Source organism: Chiloscyllium plagiosum, unplaced genomic scaffold (assembly GCF_037043375.1).
Source record: "Chiloscyllium plagiosum isolate Xiang-an unplaced genomic scaffold, Cpla_swu_hap1 HiC_scaffold_7, whole genome shotgun sequence".
NCBI lineage: Eukaryota > Metazoa > Chordata > Chondrichthyes > Orectolobiformes > Hemiscylliidae > Chiloscyllium > Chiloscyllium plagiosum.
This window is the reverse complement of record NW_028270145.1, coordinates 112831046-112846024: the sequence shown is the minus strand read 5'-3', so window position 1 is coordinate 112846024 and position 14979 is coordinate 112831046. Positions and strand designations below refer to the sequence as shown.

Sequence of the window (14979 nt, the reverse complement as noted above, 5' to 3'; positions counted from 1 at the left end):
AAAGGTTTACCAGGATCGTGCCTGGATTCGAGGGTATGAGCGATAAGGAGAGGCTAGAAAACCTCAGGTTGTTTTCCCTGAAGCAGCGGAGGCTCATGGGAGACCTGATAGAAGTTTATAAAATTGTGAGATGCAGAGATAGGGTTGACGGTCCTAGAGTTGAAATGTCTAAAACTAGGGGGCATACATTTAAGGTGAGAGGGGGAAAGTTCAAAAGAGATAGAGTCACAGAATCATAGAGATGTACAGCATGGAAACAGACCCTTTGGTCCAACCAGTCCATGCCGACCAAATATCCCAACCCAATCTAGTCCCACCTGCCAGCATCCGGCCCATATCCCTCCAAACCCTTCCTATTCATATACCCATCCAAATGCTTCTTAAATGTTGCAATTGTACCAGCCTCCACCACTTCCTCTGGCAGCTCGTTCCATACACGTACCACCCTCTGTGTGAAAACTTTGCCCCTTACATCTCTTTTATATCTTTCCCCTCTCACCCTAAACCTATGCCCTCTAGTTCAGGACTCTCCGACCCCAGCGAAAAGACTTTGTCTATTTATCCTTTGTCTATTTGCCCCTCATGACTTTGTAAAACTCCATAAGGTCACCCCTCAGTCTCCAATACTCAGGGGAAAACAGCCCCAGCCTGTTCAGCCTCTCCCTATAGCTAAAATCCTCCAACCCTGGCAACATCCTTGTAAATCTTTTCTGAACCCTTTCAAGTTTCACAACATCTTTCCGATAGGAAGGAGACCAGAATTGCATGCAATATTCCAACAGTGGCCTAACCAATGTCCTGTACAGCCGCAACATGACCTCCCAATTCCTATACTCAATACTCTGACCAATAAAGGAAAGCATACCAAGCGCCTTCTTTACTATCCTATTTACCTGCAACTCCACTTTCAAGGAGCTATGAACCTGCACTCCAAGGTCTCTTTATTCAATAACACTCCCTAGGACCTTACCATTAAGTGTATAAGTCCTGCTAAAATTTGCTTTCTCAAAATGCAGCACCTCACATTTATTTGAATTAAACTCCATCTGCCACTTCTCAGCCCATTGGTCCATGGGGTCAAGATCCCATTATAACCTGAGGTGACCTTCTTTGCTGTCCATTACACCTTCAGTTTTGGTGTCACCTGCAAACTTACCAACTATCCCTCTTACGCTCACATCCAAATCATTTATATAAATGACAAAAAGTAGAGGACCCAGCACCGGTCCTTGTGGCACTCCACTGGTCACAGGCCTCCAGTCTGAAAAACAACCCTCTATCACCACTCTCTGTCTTCTATCTTTGAGCCAGTTCTGTATCCAAATGGCTAGTTCTCCCTGTATTCCATGAGATCTAACCTTGCTAATCAGTCTCCCATGGGGAACCTTGTCAAACGCCTTACTGAAGTCCATATAGATCACATCTACCGATCTACCCTCAATCCTCTTTGTTACTTCTTCAAAAAACTCAGTCAAGTTTGTGAGACATGATTTCCCATGCACAAAGCCATGTTGACTATCCCTGATCAGTCCTTGCCTTTCCAAATACATGTACATCCTGTCCCTCAGGATTCCCTCCAACAACTTGCCCACCACTGACATCAGACTCACTGGTCTATAGTTCCCTGGTTTGTCCTTACCACTCTTCTTAAGCAGTGGCACCACGTTAGCCAACCTCCAGTCTTCCAGCACCTCACCTGTGACTATCGATGATACAAATATCTCAGCAAGAGGCCCAGCAATCACTTCTCTAGCTTCCCACAATGTTCGAGGGTTCACCTGATCAGGTTCTGGGGATATATCCACTTTTATGTGTTTCAAGACATCCAGCACTTCCTCCTCTGTAATATGAACATTTTCAAGATGTCACCATCTATTTCCCTACATTCTACATCTTCCATGTCCTTTTCCACAGTAAATACTGATGCAAAATATTCGTTTAGTATCTCCCCCATTTCCTGCGGCTCCACACAAAGGCCGCCTTGCTGATCTTTGAGGGGCCCTATTCTCTCCCTAGTTACCATTTTGTCCTTAATGTATTTGTAAAACCCCTTTGGATTCTCCTTAACTCTATTTGCCAAAGCTATTTCATGTTCCCTTTTTGCCCTCCTGATTTTCCTCTTAAGTATATTCCTACTTCCTTTACACTCTTCTAAGGATTCACTTGATCTATCCTGTCTATACCTGACATATGCTTCCTTCTTTTTCTTAACCAAACCCTCAATTTCTTTAGTCATCCAGCATTCCCTACAGCTACCAGCCTTCCCTTTCACCCTGACAGGAATATACTTTCTCTGGATTCTTGTTATCTCATTTCTGAAGGTTTCCCATTTTCCAGTCATCTCTTTACCTGCGAACATCTGCCCCAATCAGTTTTTGAAAGTTCTCGCTTAATACCGTCAAAATTAGCCTTCCTCCAATTTAGAACTTCAACTTTTAGATCTGGTCTATTCTTTTCCATCACTATTTTGAAACTAATAGAATTATGGTCGCTGGCCCCAAAGTGCTGACACCTCAGTCACCTGCCCTACCTTATTTCCCAAGAGTAGGTCAAGTTTTGCACCTTCTCTAGTAGGTTATTCCACATAATGAATCAGAAAATTGTCTTGTACGCACTTAACAAATTCCTCTCCATCTAAATCTTAACACTATGGCAGTCCCAGTCTATGTTTGGAAAGTTAAAATCCCCTACCATAACCACCCTATTATTCTTACAGATAGCTGAGAGCTCCTTACAAATTTGTTTCTCAATTTCCCTCTGGCTGTTAGGGGGTCTACAATACAATCCTAATAAGGTGATCATCCTTTTCTTATTTCTCAGTTCCACCCATATAACTTCCCTGAATATATTTCCGGGAATATCCTCCCTCAGCATAGCTGTAATGCTATCCTTTATCAAAAATGCCACTCCCCCTCCTCTCTTACCCCCCTTTCTATCCTTTGTGTAGCATTTGTATCCTGGAACATTCAGCTGCTAGTCCTGCCCATCCCTGAGCCATGTTTCTGTAATTGCTATGATACCCCAGTCCCATGTTTCTAACCATGCCCTGAGTTCATCTGCCTTCCCTGTTAGGCCCCTTGCATTGAAATAAATGCAATGTATCAGTCCTACCTTGTTCTCTGCTTTGTCCCTGCCTGCCCTGACTGTTTGACTGGCCTTTTTTCTCAATTGTACCAGTCTCAGATTGATCTCTTTCCCCACTATCTCCCTGGGTCCCACCCACCCACCCACCTTACTAGCCAAATCCTCCCGAGCAGCTCTAGCAAATTTCCCTGGAGTATATCAGTCCCCTTTTTTTATTCAGGTGCAATCTGTCCTTCGTGTACAGGTCACTTCTACCTCTAAACAGCTTCCAATGGTCCAAAAATGTGAATCCTTCTCCCTTACACCAGCTCCTCAGCCATGCATTCATCTGCTCTATCCTCCTGTTCCTGCCCTCACTAGCTTGTAGCACCGGGAGTAATCCAGACATTACTACTCTCGAGGGCCTCCTTTTTAAATTCCTGTCTAACTCTCTGTAATCTTCCTTCAGAATCTCATCCTTTTCCATTCCTATGTCGTTGGTTCCAATGTGTACAGTGACCTCTGGCTGGCACCTCTCCCCTTTTAGAACATTCTGTACCCTCTCTGAGACATCCTTGATCCTGGCACCAGGGAAGCAACACACCATTCTGATTTTTCGCTGCTGACCACAGAAATGTCTGTCTGTACCTCTGACTAGAGAGTTCTCTAGCACAATCAATCGCTTGGAACCTGACTTACCCCTCGTTGCATTAGAACCAGTCTCAATGCCAGAAACTTGGCTGCTCGTGCTACATTCCCCTGAGAATCCACCACCCCGTACATTTTCCAAAACAGCATATCTGTTTGAAATGGGGATAGCCACAGAAGACTCCTGCACTACCTGCCTACCTCTCTTACCTTTCCTGGAATTAACCCAACTATGTGACAGTATCTGAGACTTTTCTCCCTTCCTATAACTGCCATCCATCATATCCCCTTGCTCTTGTAAATTCCTCATTGCCTCTGTCTGCCTCTCCAATTGATCCATTCGATCTGATACGATTCACAAACAACGGCATTTATTGCAGATATAATCCTCAGTAACATGTAAACTCTCCCTAAACTCCCATACCCGACAAGAAGAGCATATCACTCTACTAAAGGCCATTTTTGTTTCTTTCAATCTACAGACGCAGAAAATAGCACCATCTTATTCCTGTACAAAACACTGCTCCCAAGGTTAAATTAATACTTATGGCTTACATTTTAAGTTTAATCAAGGGACATAGCTCAATAAAACATATAATCAAGAAATAACCCACTCTACTCACTATTGCAGACTTATTTTAAGGCCATGCTCAAAACATTCACTTATCTGTTTCTGTGCTGTGACCTCTCCCAAACAAGTTCTTCCAAGGTCAGTTGTGAATTTCACTGTTTTTTACTTTTCCCAGACACACTCCGATGTCCAGCGATACATCAATTCAAACAACAAAGGTGGTAACTGCACAGGTTCACTGTTCTGTCAGTTAGCAATGTGGGTTTCTTTCTTTCTCTTTCTCTTTCTCTTTCTCTTTCTCTCTCTCTCTCTCCTGCAATGACCTCACCATGTGCTTCCTTTGTCTGTTCTTCTCCCTTTTACAACTGCTGTTGTTTTGATTTTTTTTTCTCTAAAGTTCCAAACAATGCAACAGCATATAAAACAGTGGTTACTGCCCCTGGAATTCCAGAAAATCACCTCCAACACCTAAAATACCTCAAAAAAGGAGCAGCTTGTTACAGCCAGAAATGTTTCCCATCCTCCACCTTGGATTACCCAGAATCCCTATGTGAGGGGGAAGCTTTTTACGCAGAGAGTGGTAGGAGTGTGCCAGGGATGGTGATGGAGGCAGATAGGGCTGTTCAAGGGGCTTTTAGACAAGCACATGAATATACAAGGAATGGAGGGATATGGGCCAAGGGCAGGCAGAAAGGATTAGTTTAATTTGGCGTCATGTTCAGCACAACATGGTGGGCCGAAGGGCGCTTTCCTGTGCTGTACTCTTCTATGTTCTCTGTATACTCTCTCATGCTATGTAAATGTTGGTTTTCCCCTTGACATGCTGTTCTTGCAATGTGTCCTGATCAATGCAAGACAAAAAGCTTCCATAAAATGTGCTCATTTTCAGCAACACTGAAACTGAATTTAAGTTATCCCCCTTTCCATGCTGGGATTTGAAACATAGAAATATTGAAAATAGGTGCAGGAGTCGGCCATTCGGCCCTTTGAGCCTGCTTCACCATTCAATATGATCATGGCTGATCTAGTATCCCATTCCCACTCTCTCCTCAAAACCTGTTAATCCCTTCAGCCGCAAGGACCAGGTCTAGCTCCCTCTTGAATATATCTAATGAACTGACCCCAGTAGCTTCCTGTGGAAGAGAATTCCACAGGTTCACAGCTCCCTGAGTGAAGAAATTCTTCCTCATCTCAGTCCGGAATGGCTTCTCCCTTATTAGACTGTGACACCTGGTTCTGGACTTCCTCAATATCGGGAATGTTAATTGCTAGTCCGGTGGTGTTACCTGGATGTTACTGTCTCTTGAATGGTTTCACTCAAAAACAATCCAATTGTTTTCATGTAACCACCTCCTGCTTACCTGCAGGTGAAAACGTGGAGGATGAACCTCTTCACCATGATCCAGTTAATCTGCATCGTTGTTCTTTGGGTGATCAAGTCCACCATTATCTCCCTAGCATTCCCGTTTTTCCTAATCCTGACGGTGCCTACACGGCGATACCTGCTGCCAAAAGTTTTCAAAGAGCGGGAACTGATGGTGGTGAGTGAGCTTCGTGAGTAAGTGTTTAATGTGAGTGAGTGTTTATTGTGAGTGAGTGTTTATTGTGAGTGAGTGTTTATTGTGAGTGAGTGTTTATTGTGAGTGAGTGTTTAATGTGAGTGAGTGTTTATTGTGAGTGAGTGTTTATTGTGAGTCAGTGTTTAATGCGAGTGAGTGTTTATTGTGAGTGATTGTTATTGTGAGTGAGTGTTTAATGTGAGTGAGTGTTTATTGTAAGTGAGTGTTTAATGTGAGTGAGTGTTTATTGTGTGAGTGTCTATTGAGTGTGTGTTTAATGTGAGTGAGTGTTTATTGTGAGTGTTTATTGTGAGTGAGTGTTTATTGTGAGTGAGTGTTTATTGTGAGTGAATGTTTAATGTGAGTGTTTATTGTGAGTGAGTGTTTATTGTGAGTGAGCGTTTATTGTGAGTGAGTGTTTAATGCGAGTGAGCGTTTATAGTGATTGAGCGTTTAACGTTAGTGTTTAATGTGAGTGAGTGTTTAATGTGAGTGTTTAATGTGAGTGAGTGTTTATTGTGAGTGAGTGTTTAATGTGAGTGAGTGTTTATTGTGAGTGATTGTTATTGTGAGTGAGTGTTTAATGTGAGTGAGTGTTTATTGTGAGTGAGTGTTTAATGTGAGTGAGTGTTTATTGTGAGTGAGCGTTTATTGTGAGTGTTTATTGTGAGTGAGTGTTTATTGTGAGTGAGTGTTTAATGTGAGTGTTTAATGTGAGTGAGTGTTTATTGTGAGTGAGTGTTTAATGTGAGTGTTTAATGTGAGTGAGTGTTTATTGTGAGTGAGCGTTTATTGTGAGTGTTTATTGTGAGTGAGTGTTTATTGTGAGTGTTTATTGTGAGTGAGTGTTTATTGTGAGTGAGTGTTTAATGTGAATGTTTAATGTGAGTGAGTGTTTATTGTGAGTGAGTGTTTAATGTGAGTGTTTATTGTGAGTGTTTATTGAGTGTGTGTTTAATGTGAGTGAGTGTTTATTGTGAGTGTTTATTGTGAGTGAGTGTTTATTGTGAGTGAGTGTTTAATGTGAGTGTTTAATGTGAGTGAGTGTTTATTGTGAGTGTTTATTGTGAGTGAGTGTTTAATGTGAGTGTTTAATGCGAGTGAGTGTTTAATGTGAGTGAGTGTTTATTGTGAGTGAGTGTTTATTGTGAGTGAGCGTTTATTGTGAGTGAGTGTTTAATGCGAGTGAGCGTTTATAGTGATTGAGCGTTTAACGTTAGTGTTTAATGTGAGTGAGTGTTTAATGTGAGTGTTTAATGTGAGTGAGTGTTTATTGTGAGTGAGTGTTTAATGTGAGTGAGTGTTTATTGTGAGTGAGTGTTTAATGTGAGTGAGTGTTTATTGTGAGTGAGTGTTTAATGTGAGTGAGAGTTTATTGTGAGTGAGCGTTTATTGTGAGTGAGTGTTTAATGCGAGTGAGCGTTTATAGTGATTGAGCGTTTAACGTTAGTGTTTAATGTGAGTGAGTGTTTAATGTGAGTGTTTAATGTGAGTGAGTGTTTATTGTGTGAGTGTTTAATGCGAGTGAGAGTTTCATGTGAGTGAGTGTTTCTTGTGAGTGAGTGTTTATTGTGAGTGAGTGTTTAATGTGAGTGAGTGTTTAATGTGAGTGAGTGTTTATTGTGAGTGAGTGTTTATTGTGAGTGAGCGTTTATTGTGAGTGAGTGTTTAATGTGAGTGAGTGTTTAATGTGAGTGAGTGTTTATTGTGAGTGAGTGTTTATTGTGAGTGAGTGTTTAATGTGAGTGAGTGTTTAATGCGAGTGAGAGTTTCATGTGAGTGAGTGTTTATTGTGAGTGAGTGTTTATTGTGAGTGAGTGTTTATTGTGAGTGAGTGTTTAATGTGAGTGAGTGTTTAATGTGAGTGAGTGTTTATTGTGAGTGAGTGTTTAATGCGAGTGAGTGTTTATTGTGTGTGTTTATTGAGTGAGTGTTTATTGTGAGTGAGCGTTTAATGCGAGTGAGCGTTTATAGTGATTGAGCATTTAACGTTAGTGTTTAATGTGAGTGAGTGTTTAATGTGAGTGTTTAATGTGAGTGAGTGTTTAATGTGAGTGAGTGTTTATTGTGAGTGAGTGTTTAATGTGAGTGAGTGTTTATTGTGAGTGAGTGTTTATTGTGAGTGAGTGTTTAATGTGAGTGAGTGTTTAATGTGAGTGAGTGTTTAATGCGAGTGAGAGTTTCATGTGAGTGAGTGTTTCTTGTGAGTGAGTGTTTATTGTGAGTGAGTGTTTATTGTGAGTGAGTGTTTAATGTGAGAGAGTGTTTATTGTGAGTGAGTGTTTAATGTGAGTGAGTGTTTATTGTGAGTGAGTGTTTATTGTGAGTGAGTGTTTATTGTGAGTGAGTGTTTATTGTGAGTGAGTGTTTATTGTGAGTGTTTAATGTGAGTGAGTGTTTATTGTGAGTGAGTGTTTAATGTGAGTGAGTGTTTATTGTGTGTGTTTATTCTGAGTGAGTGTTATTGTGAGTAAGTGTTTAATGTGAGTGAGTGTTTATTGTGAGTGAGTGTTTAATGTGAGTGTTTATTGTGAGTGAGTGTTATTGTGAGTAAGTGTTTATTGTGAGTGAGTGTTTAATGTGAGTGTTTATTGTGAGTGAGTGTTATTGTGAGTAAGTGTTTAATGTGAGTGAGTGTTTATTGTGAGTGAGTGTTTAATGTGAGTGTTTAATGTGAGTGAGTGTTTATTCTGAGTGTGTGTTTAATGTGAGTGAGTGTTTATTGTGAGTGAGTGTTTAATGTGAGTGAGTGTTTATTATGAGTGAGTGTTTAATGTGAGTGAGTGTTTATTGTGAGTGAGTGTTTATTGTGAGTGAGTGTTTAATGTGAGTGAGTGTTTATTGTGAATGAGTGTTTAATGTGAGTGTTTAATGTGAGTGAGTGTTTATTGTGAGTGAGTGTTTAATGTGAGTGAGTGTTTAATATGAGTGAGTGTTTATTGTGAGTGAGTGTTTATTGTGAGTGAGTGTTTATTGTGAGTGAGTGTTTAATGTGAGTGAGTGTTTATTCTGAGTGAGTGTTTAATGTGAGTGAGTGTTTATTCTGAGTGTGTGTTTAATGTGAGTGTTTATTGTGAATGAGTGTTTAATGTGAGTGAGTGTTTAATGTGAGTGAGTGTTTATTGTGAGTGAGTGTTTATTGTGAGTGAGTGTTTATTGTGAGTGAGTGTTTAATGTGAGTGAGTGTTTATTCTGAGTGAGTGTTTAATGTGAGTGAGTGTTTATTCTGAGTGTGTGTTTAATGTGAGTGTTTATTGTGAGTGAGTGTTTATTGTGAGTGTTTAATGTGAGTGAGTGTTTATTGTGAGTGTTTATTGTGAGTGAGTGTTTATTGTGAATGAGTGTTTATTGTGAGTGAGTGTTTATTGTGAGTGTTTAATGTGAGTGTTTATTGTGAGTGAGTGTTTAATGTGAGTGAGTGTTTATTGTGAGTGAGTGTTTAATGTGAGTGTTTAATGTGAGTGAGTGTTTATTGTGAGTGTTTAATGTGAGTGAGTGTTTATTGTGAGTGAGTGTTTATTGTGAGTGAGTGTTTATTGTGAGTGAGTGTTTAATGCAAGTCAGTGTTTAATGAGAGTGAGTGTTTAATGTGAGTGAGTGTTTAATGTGAGTGAGTGTTTAATGTGAGTGAACGTTTAATGTGAGTGAACGTTTAATGTGAGCGAGTATTTATTTTGTGAGTGTTTATTGTGAGTGTTTAATGTGAGTGAGTGTTTGTTGTGAGAGTGTTTAGTGCGAGTGAGTGTTTATTGTGAGTGAGTGTTTATTGTGAGTGAGTGTTTAATGCGAGTCAGTGTTTAATGCGAGTGAGTGTTTAATGTGAGTGAGTGTTTAATGTGAGTGAACGTTTAATGTGAGTGAACGTTTAATGTGAGCGAGTATTTATTTTGTGAGTATTTATTGTGAGTGTTTAATGTGAGTGAGTGTTTGTTGTGAGAGTGTTTAGTGCGAGTGAGTGTTTAATGTGAGTGAGTGTGAACTGCGAGTGAGTGTTTAATGTAAGTGTGCGTTTATTGTGAGTGAGTGTTTAATGTGAGTGTTTAATGTGTGTGAGTGTTTAATGTGAGTTAGTGTTTAAGGCGACTGAGTGTTTAATGCGAGTGAGCATTTAATGCGACTGAGTGTTGAATGTGAGTGAGTGTTTAATGTGAGTGAGCGTTTAATGTGAGTTAGTGTTTAACGCGAGTGAGTGTTTAATGCGAGTGAGTGTTTATTGTGAGTGAGTGTTCATTATGAGTGAGCGTTTAATGTGAGTGAGCGTTCAATGTGAGTGAGTGTTTAATGCGAGTGAGTGTTTACTGCGAGTGAGCGTTTAATGTGAGTGAGTATTTAATGTGAGTGAGCGTTTAATGTGAGTGAGCGTTTAATGTGAGTGAGTGTTTAATGCGAGTGTTTAATGCGAGTGAGTGTTTAATGTGAGTGAGTGTTTAATGCGAGTGTTTAATGCGAGTGAGTGTTTAATGCGAGTGAGTGTTTATTGTGAGTGAGTGTTCATTGTGAGTGAGCGTTTAATGCGAGTGAGTGTTTAATGCGAGTGAGTGTTTATTGTGAGTGAGTGTTTATTGTGAGTGAGTGTTTATTGTGAGTGAGTGTTCATTGTGAGTGAGCGTTTAATGTGAGTGAGCGTTTAATGTGAGTGAGTGTTTAATGCGAGTGTTTAATGCGAGTGAGTGTTTAATGCGAGTGAGTGTTTATTGTGAGTGAGTGTTCATTGTGAGTGAGCGTTTAATGCGAGTGAGTGTTTAATGCGAGTGAGTGTTTATTGTGAGTGAGTGTTCATTGTGAGTGAGCGTTTAATGTGAGTGAGCGTTCAATGTGAGTGAGCGTTTAATGTGAGTGAGCGTTCAATGTGAGTGTTTAATGCGAGTGAGTGCTTACTGCGAGTGAGCGTTTAATGTGAGTGAGTATTTAATGTGAGTGAGCGTTTAATGTGAGTGAGCGTTTAATGTGAGTGAGTGTTTAATGCGAGTGTTTAATGCGAGTGAGTGTTTAATGCGAGTGAGTGTTTATTGTGAGTGAGTGTTCATTGTGAGTGAGCGTTTAATGCAAGTGAGTGTTTAATGCGAGTGAGTGTTTAATGCGAGCGAGTGTGTAATGTGAGTGAGTGTTTAATGCGAGTGAGTGTTTAATGCGAGTGAGTGTTTAATGCGAGTGAGCGTTTAATGCGACTGAGTGTTTAATGTGAGTGAGTGTTTAATGTGAGTGAGTGTTTCATGCGACTTAGTGTTTAATGTGAGTGAGTGTTTATTGTGACTGAGTGTTTATTGTGAGTGAGTGTATAAAATGAGTGAGTGTTTAATGGTGAATTAGTGTTTAATGTGAGTGAGTGTTTAAGGTAAGTGAGAGTTTAACGCGAGTGAACGTTTAATGTGAGTGAGTGTTTAACATGAGTGAGCGTTTAATGCGACTGGGTGTTTAATGTGAGTGAGGGTTTAATGCAAGTGAGAGTTTAATGTGAGTGAGTGTTTACAGTGTGTGAGTGTTTAAAGTGAGTGAGCGTTTAATGTGAGTGAGCGTTCAATGTGAGTGAGTGTTTAATGCGAGTGAGTGTTTACTGCGAGTGAGCGTTTAATGTGAGTGAGTATTTAATGTGAGTGAGCGTTTAATGTGAGTGAGCGTTTAATGTGAGTGAGCGTTTAATGTGAGTGAGTGTTTAATGCGAGTGTTTAATGCGAGTGAGTGTTTAATGCGAGTGAGTGTTTATTGTGAGTGAGTGTTCATTGTGAGTGAGCGTTTAATGCAAGTGAGTGTTTAATGCGAGTGAGTGTTTAATGCGAGCGAGTGTGTAATGTGAGTGAGTGTTTAATGCGAGTGAGTGTTTAATGCGAGTGAGTGTTTAATGCGAGTGAGCGTTTAATGCGACTGAGTGTTTAATGTGAGTGAGTGTTTAATGTGAGTGAGTGTTTCATGCGACTGAGTGTTTAATGTGAGTGAGTGTTTAATGTGAGTGAGTGTTTCATGCGACTTAGTGTTTAATGCAAGTGAGTGTTTAATGCGAGTGAGTGTTTAATGCGAGCGAGTGTGTAATGTGAGTGAGTGTTTAATGCGAGTGAGTGTTTAATGCGAGTGAGTGTTTAATGCGAGTGAGTGTTTAATGCGAGTGAGCGTTTAATGCGAGTGAGCGTTTAATGCGACTGAGTGTTGAATGTGAGTGAGTGTTGAATGTGAGTGAGTGTTTAATGTGAGTGAGTGTTTCATGCGACTTAGTGTTTAATGTGAGTGAGTGTTTATTGTGAGTGTGTGTTTAATATGAGTGAGTGTTTAATGTGAGTGAATGTATAATGTGAGTGAGTGTTTATTGTGAGTGAGTGTATAAAATGAGTGAGTGTTTAATGGTGAATTAGTGTTTAATGTGAGTGAGTGTTTAACATGAGTGAGCGTTTAATGCGACTGGGTGTTTAATGTGAGTGAGCGTTTACAGTGTGTGAGTGTTTAAAGTGAGTGAGTGTTTAAAGTGAGTGAGTGTTTATAGTGAGTGAGTGTTTAAGGTGAGTGAGTGTTTAACTTGAGTGAGCATTTAATGCGAGTGAGCGTTTAATGCGACTGAGTGTTGAATGTGAGTGAGTGTTTAATGTGAGTGAGCGTTTAATGTGAGTTTGTTTTTTAGGCAAGTGAGTGTTTAATGCGAGTGAGTGTTTATTGTGAGTGAGTGTTTATTGTGAGTGAGTGTTCATTGTGAGTGAGCGTTTAATGTGAGTGAGCGTTAAATGTGAGTGAGTGTTTAATGCGAGTGAGTGTTTAATGCGAGTGAGTGTTTAATGCGAGTGAGTATTTAATGCGAGTGAGCGTTTAATGCGAGTGAGCGTTTAATGTGAGTGAGTGTTTAATGCGAGTGTGTGTTTAATGTGAGTGAGTGTTTATTGTGAGTGAGCGTTTAATGTGAGTGAGTGTTTAATGCAAGTGAGTGTTTAATGCGAGTGAGTGTTTAATGCGAGTGAGTGTTTATTGTGAGTGAGTGTTCATTGTGAGTGAGTGTTTAATGCGAGTGAGTGTTTAATGCGAGTGAGTGTTTAATGTGAGTGAGTGTTTAAAGTGAGTGAATGTTTAAAGTGAGTGAGTGTTTAAGGTGAGTGAGTGTTTAACGTGAGTGTGAGTTTAATGCGAGTGAGCGTTTAATGCGAGTGAGCGTTTAATGTGACTGAGTGTTGAATGTGAGTGAGTGTTTAATGTGAGTGAGCGTTTAATGTGAGTGAGTGTTTAAGACGAGTGAGTGTTTAATGCGAGTGAGTGTTTATTATGAGTGAGTGTTCATTGTGAGTGAGCGTTTAATGTGAGTGAGCGTTCAATGAGAGTGAGTATTTAATGTAAGTGAGTGTTTGCTGCGAGTGAGTGTTTAATGTGAGTGAGTGTTTAATGTGAGTGAGCGTTTAATGTGAGTGTGTTTAATGCAAGTGAGTGTTTATTCTGAGTGAGTGTTTCATGCGAATGAGTGTTTACAGTGAGTGTTTCAGGTGAGTGAGAGTTTAACGTGAGTGAACGTTTAATGTGAGTGAGTGTTTCATGTGAGTGAGTGTTGAATGCGAGTGAGCGTTTAATGCGAGTGAGTGTTTAATGTGAGTGAGCGTTTAATGTGAGTGAGCGTTTAATGTGAGTGAGCGTTTAATGTGTGTGAGTATTTATTGTGTGTGTTTATTGTGAGTGTTTAATGTGAATGAGTGTTTATTGTGAGTGTGTGTAATGTGAGTGAGCGTTTAATGTGAGTGTGTTTAATGCAAGTGAGTGTTTATTGTGTGAGTGTTTCATGTGAGTGAGTGTTTACAGTGTGTGAGTGTTGAATGGTGAATTAGTGTTTAAGGTGAGTGAGTGTTTAACGTGAGTGAGTGTTTAACGTGAGTGGGCGTTGAATGCCAGTGAGCGTTTAATGCGACTGTGTTTAATGTGAGTGAGTGTTTAATGTGAGTGAGCGTTTAATGTGAGTGAGTATTTATTTTGTGAGTGTTTATTGTGAGTGTTTAATGTGAGTGAGTATTTATTTTGTGAGTGTTTATTGTGAGTGTTTAATGTGAGTTAGTGTTTAATGTGAGTGAGTGTTTCATGCGACTCAGGGTTTAATGTGAGTGAGGGTTTAATGTGAGTGAGTGTTTATTGTGAGTGAGCGTTTATTGTGAGTGTTTATTGTGAGTGAGTGTTTATTGTGAGTGAGTGTTTAATGTGAATGTTTAATGTGAGTGAGTGTTTATTGTGAGTGAGTGTTTAATGTGAGTGTTTATTGTGAGTGTTTATTGAGTGTGTGTTTAATGTGAGTGAGTGTTTATTGTGAGTGTTTATTGTGAGTGAGTGTTTATTGTGAGTGAGTGTTTAATGTGAGTGTTTAATGTGAGTGAGTGTTTATTGTGAGGGTTTATTGTGAGTGAGTGTTTAATGTGAGTGTTTAATGCGAGTGAGTGATTAATGTGAGTGAGTGTTTATTGTGAGTGAGTGTTTATTGTGAGTGAGCGTTTATTGTGAGTGAGTGTTTAATGCGAGTGAGCGTTTATAGTGATTGAGCGTTTAACGTTAGTGTTTAATGTGAGTGAGTGTTTAATGTGAGTGTTTAATGTGAGTGAGTGTTTATTGTGAGTGAGTGTTTAATGTGAGTGAGTGTTTATTGTGAGTGAGTGTTTAATGTGAGTGAGTGTTTATTGTGAGTGAGTGTTTAATGTGAGTGAGAGTTTATTGTGAGTGAGCGTTTATTGTGAGTGAGTGTTTAATGCGAGTGAGCGTTTATAGTGATTGAGCGTTTAACGTTAGTGTTTAATGTGAGTGAGTGTTTAATGTGAGTGTTTAATGTGAGTGAGTGTTTATTGTGTGTGAGTGTTTAATGCGAGTGAGAGTTTCATGTGAGTGAGTGTTTCTTGTGAGTGAGTGTTTATTGTGAGTGAGTGTTTAATGTGAGTGAGTGTTTAATGTGAGTGAGTGTTTATTGTGAGTGAGTGTTTATTGTGAGTGAGTGTTTATTGTGAGTGAGCGTTTATTGTGAGTGAGTGTTTAATGTGAGTGAGTGTTTAATGTGAGTGAGTGTTTATTGTGAGTGAGTGTTTATTGTGAGTGAGTGTTTAATGTGAGTGAGTGTTTAATGCGAGTGAGAGTTTCATGTGAGTGAGTGTTTATTGTGAGTGAGTGTTTATTGTGAGTGAGTGTTTATTGTGAGTGAGTGTT

The 14979-nt window shown here is 39.7% G+C and overlaps 1 protein-coding gene across 3 annotated transcripts in view; it reads left to right on the top strand.

Moving 5' to 3' along the window:
• LOC122551953 (anion exchange protein 3-like) overlaps positions 1-14979 on the top strand; it is a 313611-nt gene that overhangs the window by 244838 nt on the left and 53794 nt on the right. For all 3 annotated transcript variants that reach the window (XM_087989369.1, XM_087989367.1, XM_087989368.1), the window contains exon 22: positions 5650-5823. In XM_087989369.1, coding sequence (XP_087845495.1) covers positions 5650-5823 — 174 coding nt within the window. The remainder of the gene's footprint in view (positions 1-5649; positions 5824-14979) is intronic.